Source organism: Equus caballus, chromosome 26 (genome assembly GCF_041296265.1).
Source record: "Equus caballus isolate H_3958 breed thoroughbred chromosome 26, TB-T2T, whole genome shotgun sequence".
Lineage (NCBI taxonomy): Eukaryota > Metazoa > Chordata > Mammalia > Perissodactyla > Equidae > Equus > Equus caballus.
The window spans coordinates 44,811,601-44,821,894 of NC_091709.1; the positions used below are offsets into that span (position 1 = coordinate 44,811,601).

General features: G+C 56.1%; 1 protein-coding gene across 1 annotated transcript; it reads right to left on the reverse strand.

Annotated features, from left to right (window-relative positions):
• Positions 1 to 5,973: 5,973 nt before the first annotated feature.
• Positions 5,974 to 9,016, reverse strand: TFF3 (trefoil factor 3). Its single transcript, XM_014736495.3, has 3 exons — positions 8,856 to 9,016; positions 7,328 to 7,474; positions 5,974 to 6,185 (listed from the first exon to the last, which is right to left on the reverse strand). The coding sequence occupies exons 1-3, from the start codon at positions 8,935 to 8,937 to the stop codon at positions 6,172 to 6,174; spliced, it is 243 nt and encodes an 80-aa protein (XP_014591981.1). The 5' UTR covers positions 8,938 to 9,016; the 3' UTR covers positions 5,974 to 6,171.
• Positions 9,017 to 10,294: the final 1,278 nt, after the last annotated feature.

A 10,294-nucleotide genomic window follows, 5' to 3' on the forward strand; every position in this document is an offset into this window, starting at 1 on the left:
GCACTTTCAGGTAAATTTTGTCCAGGTTCCCCTGCTGAGCCAGCCTGGGGCTTGCTAGGGCCCTGACTTCCGCAGGCTGGGCAGGGTCCTCCTTGGCCTGCCCTGGGACACTTCTCAGAGGCTGGGGTGGGTGGAGTGGAGCTCTGCAAGCTCCACCAGACCTCTGCTCCTCCCGTCCACTCCCTCCAGCTCCCCTGGGCTAGTGCGCACCTGGGTGGGGGCCCAGGATGTTTGGGATGCCCTCCCAGGCCCTCCTGCAGCCTGCAGGATCAGCGGGGCTGCTCCCAGCTCCCCCTGGGGGGACACACAGCAGCCGTGGTTACTCACTGAAATGAGCGCCCTGGAGCCCCCTGCCCACCCCCTCCTGCCCCCTCCGAGGGGCTACCCCTCCGTAGGGCCCTAGGGCCCGGGTCCATATCTGGGGTTAGATTCAACCCCAGGGAAAAGGAGAATGAGGAAAAACTCCGAGATATCTGTGAAAATGAAGTGTTCCCTTCATCGGTGGAAACCTGGTGTCAGTTTGTAAAGGGAGCAACAAGGTGGTGTTTTTTTTGTACCTGTGGGGAGCGTGGTGGGCCATCCCACACACATTGACGCAGGGATTTCCTGGAGTCAGTGCTGAGCCCCTTTGAGATGCTTGGGGTGGGGGCGTGGGGAGAAAGGGTGGAGGAGGGAGAGAGGGAGGGGTGGGGACAAGGCAGGGACTGCAGTGCTATAGGACATTCCAAGGTGGACAGAGGTGCCTGCCACTGAGTCACCCATCACTGTGCGTGGGGGTGCGGGGTGTGCGCCAGGGCGGTCTTGGGAGAACCACTGGGAGTCCCCGCACGGGTGGCCAGCCCTTCGGAAACCCCAGGTTTTACCCGCTGGGCCCCCACAGCTGGGAGGACGTTGGGGAGAAATGGATTGTCTTGGAAAGAGGGAAGGGACGCCTGGATGGGCAGTAAAGGTGCAGGATGATGGGGGCGGTGTGAGCCCCCTCCCCCACCCCGGGGCCTGGTGACCCTCCCCTATCTCGGCCTGGTAGGAGGGGGAGGGGGCTTTAGCGAGGTGGTCCTAGGGGGACCAGAGAACACATTTGTCAGCATTCGGGGTTTTTTAAGTTCAAAAGCGGTGATTCAGGTTTAAGACTGAAAAAATGGGAACGACTCAGACTGCACAGGTAGGGGTCTCCTCCCTCCCAGGACCACCCTGCTAGCAAGGGGAGGCAAGGGGGCCTGGCTGGGAGGTGCTCCACCCCAGCAGAACCCTCATCTTCTTTATACCAGGTTGTTCACAAGACCCCCTTTTGCTGTCCTGAAATGAAATTCATACTTAATATACACGCCTACGCACAACGTTTAATAAAATACATATGCATAATGCCCTATAAAAATATGAGAAATAAAAGGACTGTGGTATCTAATGCACTAGCACCCTGTGTTTCAGTATGTCCCCGCTCCGCACGACTGGACGAGAGGAGATGGCGGTAGCGTGGAGTGGAGGCAGGACCCTACACAGAGTCCCCTGCACAGAACCGCTGTGAGTGAGCCACCCAGGAATGCGGGCAGCCCCAGGCAGGCTGAGCAGACAGCTCGCAAACCAGGGGCCCTGTCCCCGGAGAAGATGTGTTTGAAACGGTCAACTGGGCTGACGCTCCAAGCTAAACAAGAGCCTTCCTTTGGTTGAGTGACACGATGCTGCATTCCCGGAAAATTCTGGGATAGTCAAACCTCGAAAAAACAAAACAACAACTTTCTGTTTAGATTTAAACAGAAGGTGGTTCTGGTCTCAGATCATTATAAACAGGTTTGTGGCTGCCCCGAGCGTCCAGCAGGGCATTGGAAAGTCCTCAGGATGGTCTGGCACATCCCAGATCCCTGCCATCATCTCTAGCCTTGTGCCTCCTCAATGCCAGTAGTGCCACCGCCCATTCATATGACACTCAGAAACGTGCCCACAGATCCAAACGTCCCCTATGGCAATGCAGGCCCCACTGAGACCCACTGGTTGAAACCACATGCCCACGGGCCCCCATCTCCCCCACCAAGTCTTTGGCCTGTGTCTTGCTGACTGACATCCCGCTGCCAAAGACCACAGGAACATCTGTGCATCAAGTTGGCTGTTAGAAAGGATTTATGGAGCCAGCCCAGTGGCGTAGTAGTTAAGTTCGTGCGCTCTGCTTGGGCAGCCTGGGGTTTGCAGGTTCAGATCCTGGGCTCATCAAGCCATGCTGTGGCAGCATCCCATATATAAAGTAGAGGAAGATTGGCATGAATGTTGGCTCAGGGACAATCTCCCTCAAGCAAAAAGGGGAAGATTGGCAACAGATGTTAGCTCAGGGCCAATCTTCCTCACCAAAAAATAAAAAGAAAAGAAAAGATTTATTCTAGGATTTGGGTTTGTGTTACATGATTTTGGGGAGCTGCGAGGAAATGGGGCTTTGCTCAGGATTGGAGGCTGTCAGGAGGCAGGATAGTTGGGTGATGGGGTATCAAATCTTAACTGGAAGGGAGGAGGCATGAAGGAGCTGGGGTTGCAGGAAGTGCGGTCACTCACGTCTGCCAGCAGAGGGGGCTATTGGTCACTGCAATTTGGACCAGGTCAGGTGGGGGTGGGAAATGAGCTTGCGTGTGTCTCACTCCATGTGGGTCAGAGCGGTCTGGCCAATGTTGGTGCCCTGTGAACTCATTTACAAGGATATCAACGGCCCCCCACGGGCTAAGGACAGGGCTGGGGTAAGACATAAAATTGCAGGGGGTGCCCCCAAAACTCAGTAACCAAGATAAATGATATTTTAAGGTAACATTTTTAAAAAGTGGCCTGATGAGGTGCCCAGATGTCTGTGGTCTTCTTGGCCAGAGGCTTTGTGCGGACAAGTGAGCCTCAGGTTTTTCTTGTTTGTTTAGTTTGTAACTAACGTACGCGGGCCAGGGGGCAACAATCTGGCTCTCTGGGTCAGCGTCTGCATCTCCGGCTTGGAGCTCTCGTCCCCCCTGACCTCTCGGCCACTCACAACCCACTTTGCTCTCGTTGTCGGGTGTCCACCCTGCACAGGTGGAGGTACCCCGCTTCTCGACCCAGCTGGACACTGCTGGGGCCCGGCCCAGCCTCAAGGCTGTGATCTAATCTCTGGGTCTCTGAGATCTTTGAAAACTCTTCAGATGATTCTAAGATCCACGTCCAGTCCTTGGACCATTCGTCAAGCTGTTGGCTTTGGAGTAGGTGGCTAGTGTTCAGGTTGACCGGGACCCCCAGGGAGCGTGGGGCGGCCCGCCAGAAGCCTGACATGAGTGATGGCCCCCTACACCCTCTGCAGGAATAACAGAGAGTTTGGGGAGAGAGCTTTGAGCCCCAGGACGGGAAAATTAAGCCCCCGTCTCCCCAGCCCCCACCTGCCGATGACTCTCCTGAGCACGGAGGTCACGGAAGGAGGCTCCTGCACTGGGCGTGAAGGTTGTTTCAGCATCCGAGTCTGGCCTGGGCTCTTCCCAAATTCCTAGGGACACACACTCTCAAAACGGGGGCCCTGAACGGCCAAGAACAGAATAGAAGATGCTATCTGGGGGGTGGGGGATGTGGGCGAGGACCGTCCTCCTTGGTGGTGTCCATGGCCTTAGCAGAGAAGCAGTGGCTCTGGTCTGGCCACCGAGTGACAGGGTGGACGGTGCCAGCAGTGTCTGTGAGAGGTGACAGCTGCTGAGCAGCTCGGCTGGGCCACGGGCTCCATCTGAAGGATCCTCATGCCTCCGGGGGGTTTGTCCCTTGTCACTGGCCCAGGCCCTCCCTCTCTCCTCACCCTGCAGGGCTGTGTGGCTGAGTGGGGGAAGCAAGAGTGGCTCCCACTGCCATGTCCTTCCCGGGGGTGAGCCTCCTCTGAGGGTCCCGGCAGCCAGAGAGCAAGAAAAAGCAGCCGCTCTTCAGCCACTGGAGCACTCCCTCGGGACGCCCGGCCCCTGGGGTACTGATTCCTCAGCTGTTGGTCGAGAGCCGCAGTGATTTTCCTTGAGTCCTCGCACGGGGCCGCGCAGGGGTGTCAGAACTGGTGCTGAGAGCTGCAGGGGTGAGGTTGCCCTCCCCTGACCTGGGCCCTGTTTGCACCTGCAGCGGAGTCCAGCTTGCATCTTTGAACACCTGGAGCGGGTCAGGGGGAGCCACCAGGAGCAGATAGGGACTCAGGACAGTCGGAGGGGAGGGACAAGGCTGGCCCCGTCTCGAAGGGTGGAGGGTGTGGGGAGCACACGGCGACCAGCAGCTGCAGGGCGGCCCCTGGCCCAGGCGTGGGGACCTGCACGTGGGGGGTATGTGCCGTGTCACAGGGACCTCACGTGACAATGTCCCAACCGAATTCTTTTCCACTGGATGGTAGCAGACTCCATCCCCCCCACACATGGGGCAATGAGGGTAACTGGGGAACTGTCTAGAACATGCCGAAAGCATTGTCATGGGTAAGGGAGGGACAGGCTCTGCGGTGGGTGAGGGAGGTGGGCCCCAGCTGCAGGTTCTGGGCTGGAACCCCTCCCTGCCGAGCGCGGTGGCAGACACCAGGCAGTCCAGGGGCGGGATGGGGACCACAGTGGGAGGAGGTGTCCAGACCCGAACTCAGGGGTGGGGGAGGTAGGAAGAGACAGGTGAGGAATTCCTTGGAAGTGCAGGCAGGCTGTTCCCATTGATAAGGCTGGGCGGCAAGGAGGCAGCAGACCCCCGCCCTAGAGGAAAGGCAGCGGGGGAGCGAGGGAGAGGGCAGAACCCGGTTATCAGAGCCAGACAGACGGCACGGTGACCTGAGGCTGAGGCTCAAGGCCCAGAGTGACCCCTAAACCCCTCCAGCTAAGGTCCGGCCTGGCCTCAAAGGCTGGGCTCGGTCTGTGGGGAGAGAGGGATCCAGAGGCGGGCCTAGGGTGACGTCTGGGCAAGAACTGCTCAGGCCGGCAGGGTCCCCAGGAGAGGAGGCCGCACTTCACATGTGCCGCATGGTCTGAGCTGTTCCTGGAAGGGCTCTCTCCCGGGGCCCGGAAGGCACAGCTGCTGGGCATCCGCAGGGACATACAGGGCTTCCAATGCAGAGACCCCAGCGTCCTGATGTGGTCCCTGCTCAGTGGGGGCTACTGGACAGGTTACTTAATCTCTTCTCCTTACCTTTCCTTATCTGTAAGACAGGTGTAATAATATCTCATGTCCAGGGGTACTGTCAGCTCTGGGGAGCTGGCCGTAAGGGCAAGCCCCCCAAACAAAGCCTGTTGTTTTGAAGGGAGCCGGCGTCCCTTTTCCAGTGGGAAGGGTGGCTCAGACCAAGAAACCCCACCTCGGCAAGCTGTGCTGCTTTCGGGCCGCTGTGCAGTGTGAACGAGCGCACGGCAGGATTGTGTCTGTGCCTTAGGAGAGCGCCACCAGCGGAGACAGCGCAGGACGCGCGGCCGGCGGGACTGTGAGTGACCAGGGGGTGCACGCTGAGCTTCCCCTTGGAGACCCTCGTGGTGTCCATGGAGAGCTCCACGTCCCAGAAAGTGGGGGCGGGGGGGACAACCCTCCCTCTAGGGGCTGTTGAGACATCGTGAGGACTTGAGGTGGGATCTGCATGGTGATACTAGTTGATTTGCTCACAAAGCTGCATCCATTTCCAGAAGAAAAGGGTACAAGAAAGCCACGCAAGATGTTAAACTTGACTTGCAAATCAATGCCCAAAAGTGCCACTTTGTGAGGTGGTTTTGTTGGTTCACTCTCTTCACCAAGAAAGACGTTAATCATCTTTCTTGAATCATAGATTTGAAATGTCTTTTCTCAGCTGACACGAGGACATCCCCACGGCAGCCTCGTCAACGCTGGATCTGCACAAGCCACGTGGCTACTGAGGGGTTATTTTCCGGCTCCTGAGGCCGGGGGCAGACCCTCTGCTCGGAGATGCTGTGACACCCTCCCGCCAGCCCCCTCTGCGAATAGCTCAGAAAGGAGGGAGAGCGACTTGGCAGAAATAAAACACAACAGCATGAAGTCTCAGGAAGGAAGACCTGTCCTCATACTGAGTATGGGATCTTTATTCTTTAAGACATCAGGCCCCAGACATTAATTTTCACAGAATTGCTTGCCAGGAGCAGGGTGATAGGAAAGCAGAGACGAGCTGAGAATGGGGGGCAGGGTGCCCAGAGCGTGGAAGGTCACATCCCAAGGTGTCCACCGGCAGCAGGCATCGCTTCAAAATTTGCATTCTGGAAACAGAGCATGGCGTGCGTCACTGTGAGCAGTCTCGTCTCTACCCACCGGCTGCCTGGTTCTCAAGGTCAAGACAGGCTTCAAGGTCAGCACTTAGCGCTGCCTTGTCCCCCAGGTTGCTGGGGAAGTGTTGTGGGAGAATAGCCACATGCCCCACCATGACCCCGGGGACTGGGGCAGATGATAAATGAGATGGCCACTGCAGGGTCACCCGGTGCTCAAAGAAGAGGGTGTCATCGCTGGCTGAGGAGCTGAAAGAATGGGGACCACCAGGGAAGGGGCAGTAGGCGACTCTCCTTCCTGGTCCCAAAGGCTTATATAGACTCTGCTGGGATTTGCTGGGAAGGGGGAGGAGGCCCTGACAGCGGGCAGGGGACCCGTCCTTGATCAGGGAGCTGGGCTCAAAGGACCAGCATGGCCCCTTCGGGTGCTGATTCCAGGAAGGCGCCAGGAAAGCTATCTCCTTCTTAGGAGGTGAGGCAGCACCCCAGCCACCAGGTGGCTTGTAGCAGACTTCCACGCCCAAGATGTGGTGGGCGGGGCCGGTGGAGCCAGGCCAGCAAGCTATCTGTGTGCACAGCCATCTGCTGTTGACATGGGGTTCCCCGGGGTGCTTGTCCTGCACCCACTGCACCACAGAAGGGGTGGTGCACTTCCTGCTGGGCTCAGGGTGGTGGGAAGACAGTGGGATGCAGAGAGGCGCCAGGGCTCCATGCCCAGTACTGCCGCCTGTCTGCCGTCTGCTGAGAGCTCCTCACAAATGACAGAGACTCTGGGTGGTCCATTGGCTGAATATGGCCTCCAACGTCAGCCCAGCTTTCCAAACCTCTGTGTTTTCCGTCTCTTTCCAGGATAGTTTTTGAACTCGTTCCCTCTACATGGTACCTCGATTTTGAACACGTTTTCGAAATGATTGCTTTTGTATTTTGCACAAATCCCTCAGCAAGGGGACAGCAGGGGACAAGGGGACAGTCACTGGCTGTCCTGGGCATGAAGCCTGTGACTGAGGCCTCCACCAATGGACAGCCATGGCGCTGGGTGTCCTGCCCAGGGCCCGGGTGTGTGCAACTTCCTGGGGAACTGGAGAATCCACTCCAGGCACGCAAAGGACCCCCCGCGTGCGGTGGGGCCAGCTCACCTGTCTCCTGCAGGGGCTTAAAGCACCAGGGCACCCGGGGGATGCTCGAGTCGAAGCAGCAGCCCCTGTTGTTGCACTGCTCGGGGGTGACCTTGGGGTAGCCGCAGTCCACCCTGTCCTTGGCGGGGACGGCACACTGGCTGGCCGCTGTCCGGAACAAAGCCCAGTCATTCTGGCTGCATTCTGCAAGTTCGCACCCTCCCCCCAGCTCCTGAGTTCAAAGGATGCAACACCGCCATCAACATCTGCTTGCAGGGGACCCTTTTCCCACGTCAATGTTTAAAGAGAAGTGTTCAGGAGGAACTCTGGCCGTCTTCCAGGGTGTCTCTCTCACTGGCGGGCTCCCAGCCCCTTGTCGGTAAGTCAGTACAAGACGGGCCTGGGTTTCCTCCAGCTGGCAGGAGCCTTTGGGAATCTGGGCTCCAAAGTTCCCCTTCACTGTTTTATCAATGATAACTTTCCCTCTTTTTTTAAAAAAAAAAATGAATGTATAATAGGAGATATACATTCAATAGAAAAATCACAGCGCATCTATTTTCTATTTCTTTTCTGCATCTCCCTGTCCCCAAATTGTTTGGCTTGTCACAGTTGCCCTGTACATCCCTCAGTCTCCGATACTCATTTTTCTAGCAAGCCTGTATGTCCAAACTTCAGCATAAGTCCACTCTGCCTTATTACCTAGTTGGATTTTTCCTTAAGAAAATAGAAATCATGAGAAGTCTCTGAAACCCTCTTCTATTGCTGCCAGTCCACAATTCCTTACTCCAGTGGTTCCCAAATTGCTCATGTTGGGATCGCCAGGGATCTCTAAAAATTATTGAGGCCCGCTCCCACCTAGAGACATGCTGATGGAATTGGCACATCCTGGCTTCCAGGAGTCTTAAAAGCTCTCCGGGTGATTCTAACAGGCACCAAGCTTGGGAGCGCCGGCTTCAACATGGCTTCATAGATAACCTGATTAAAGCCACACCTGATTTCTTCAAACTGGGTTAGTGGGACAGCCGCGTCCCCCACCTGGAGTTGCAATGCAATAGCTACCCGAAAATTGTCTGTATGTACTGAAATGTTCTGGAAATAATCATTTTCCTTTGTCTTTCCTTCTTGTTTTGTGAACGTGCCAAAACTGTGAATAAAGACCAGTGTTGTAATTCAGAAATCTCTGGCAGAGAAGGAACAGGGAGGCGGCCTTGGGCATCGGCCGCCAGCCAGGCAGGCCTTGCCGAATGCTGATTTCAGCACTGACCAGAAGGGCTGCCTCAGGTCAGTTATGGACCTTCGTGGGTCTCAGTTTCCTTGTCTGCCACATGGGGACAGCAAGACCCAATTGACAGGGCTGTTGAGAGAAGATGCGTGTGTCTGGTAAACAGCAATTATTAAATCAATGCGGGGGCTTGGTCACCTTCCACAAGCACACAGAAAGCCCCCAGGCCTGTATCTTCTGTGTCCCTCCCATCATCCTGTGTGTCTACCCTGCCACCCTCCGGGCCCTCCCTGCTGTGGGGTGGAGAAAGGTCCGAGGGGTACTCACACAGGCCCACGAACTGCCCGGCCGAGCTGGAGAACCCCAAGGCCAGGACAACCGCCAGCAGCCAGAGCACCCTGGGCTCCATGGTCACGGGCGGGCTCAGAGGACAAGCCAGGTCAGCCAAGAAGATTCATTTATACCCCTGTGTCCGCACGAGCACCTGGATCCTGTTTGTTTGCAGACAGCCCTTCCGTTGAGCTCTGGGCCCCGCCTGCCTTTCCCCTGTACAGACTGCAAAGCCCCAGACACTCCTCCGTCCTAAAGCAGAGAGGGTGGTTCTGACCCCACCATTTTGGTGACAAGCAAGGGGCAACTGTGGATTCCAGACTCCAGGGTTATCACCTCTCTCTCAGGGAGCAGGGCTCTGTCAATCCCCCAGTCAGCCTGGCCTGGAGAAAAGGATATAGGCTCAGTGTGGGGCTGGGCATACGTCCCAACAACCCACCCAGAAGCCGTCCGGAAGGTTCTCTACTAGTTGACAGGAGTTCCCAGGCCACTTAATCCAGGATCGGCCCTGGGTGCTTGAAAAGACAGGTGCCAACCGTGAGTGAGGGGCACCGTGCGTGCGAATTTCGCTTCTCTCTCTCGACTCTCGAAAGGCAGAAATTCCTTTCCTTTTTGCTCTTTTCCAGCAAAAAAAATTTTCATTGTTAACTACATTTTAATAAATGTACTACGTAATCTTGTTCAATACATTTTAATAAACATATAACACGTGCAGTTGATTTTTAAAATCAGACGATACAAAAGACCCCCGTCCTCTCCGGGGGCGTCTGTGTTTAACACTTTCTTACGTGTTTTTCCAGAAATGTTCTCTCTAGATCCGAGCATGTTTTTAACACAAATGGGGACTTATTACCTTTTCCCAGCTTGCCTTTTTTTTAAATGAAGGCTAGGTCTTGGAAGTTGTTTTATAACAGCATATCTAAGTGACACAGGAATAATGATACCCATTTTTTGGAGGAACAAACGAGGCTTAAAATTGAAGGTAGCTGCCAGAGTCACTCTAGTCGACCTGCCGGAGCTGGAGTTGGATCCACCTCTGCAGTATCTTGTCTCAGCTCCCCGATCCCAGCACCCACCCCCACGCGGCTGGCTGACCAGTGAGAACAGGAGAGTTGGGTCCCATCTTTCTTTTCTGCCTGGAACATTCTCATCCATCTCTTGAGCACTGATGATACCCAGTGACTCTTCCAGAACCTCGGGATGGACTTAGTATATCATCCCAGAACCAGGTGCACCTGGCTGGTCGAACTGAGTCCCCAGTGGGGGTCGGGTGTTGGAGGGGGGCCTGAACCACCCAAGGGTTCGCCCACAGAGCTCTCCTTCACTGAGAGACTAACAGGGCCAGACCGTGCACGCCTTGCGAACAAGGACCGTGTCCCACTTCGGGACTCCCCAGGCCCAGCCCCTCGTACTCAGCGAGCCCTCGATGAATCCCC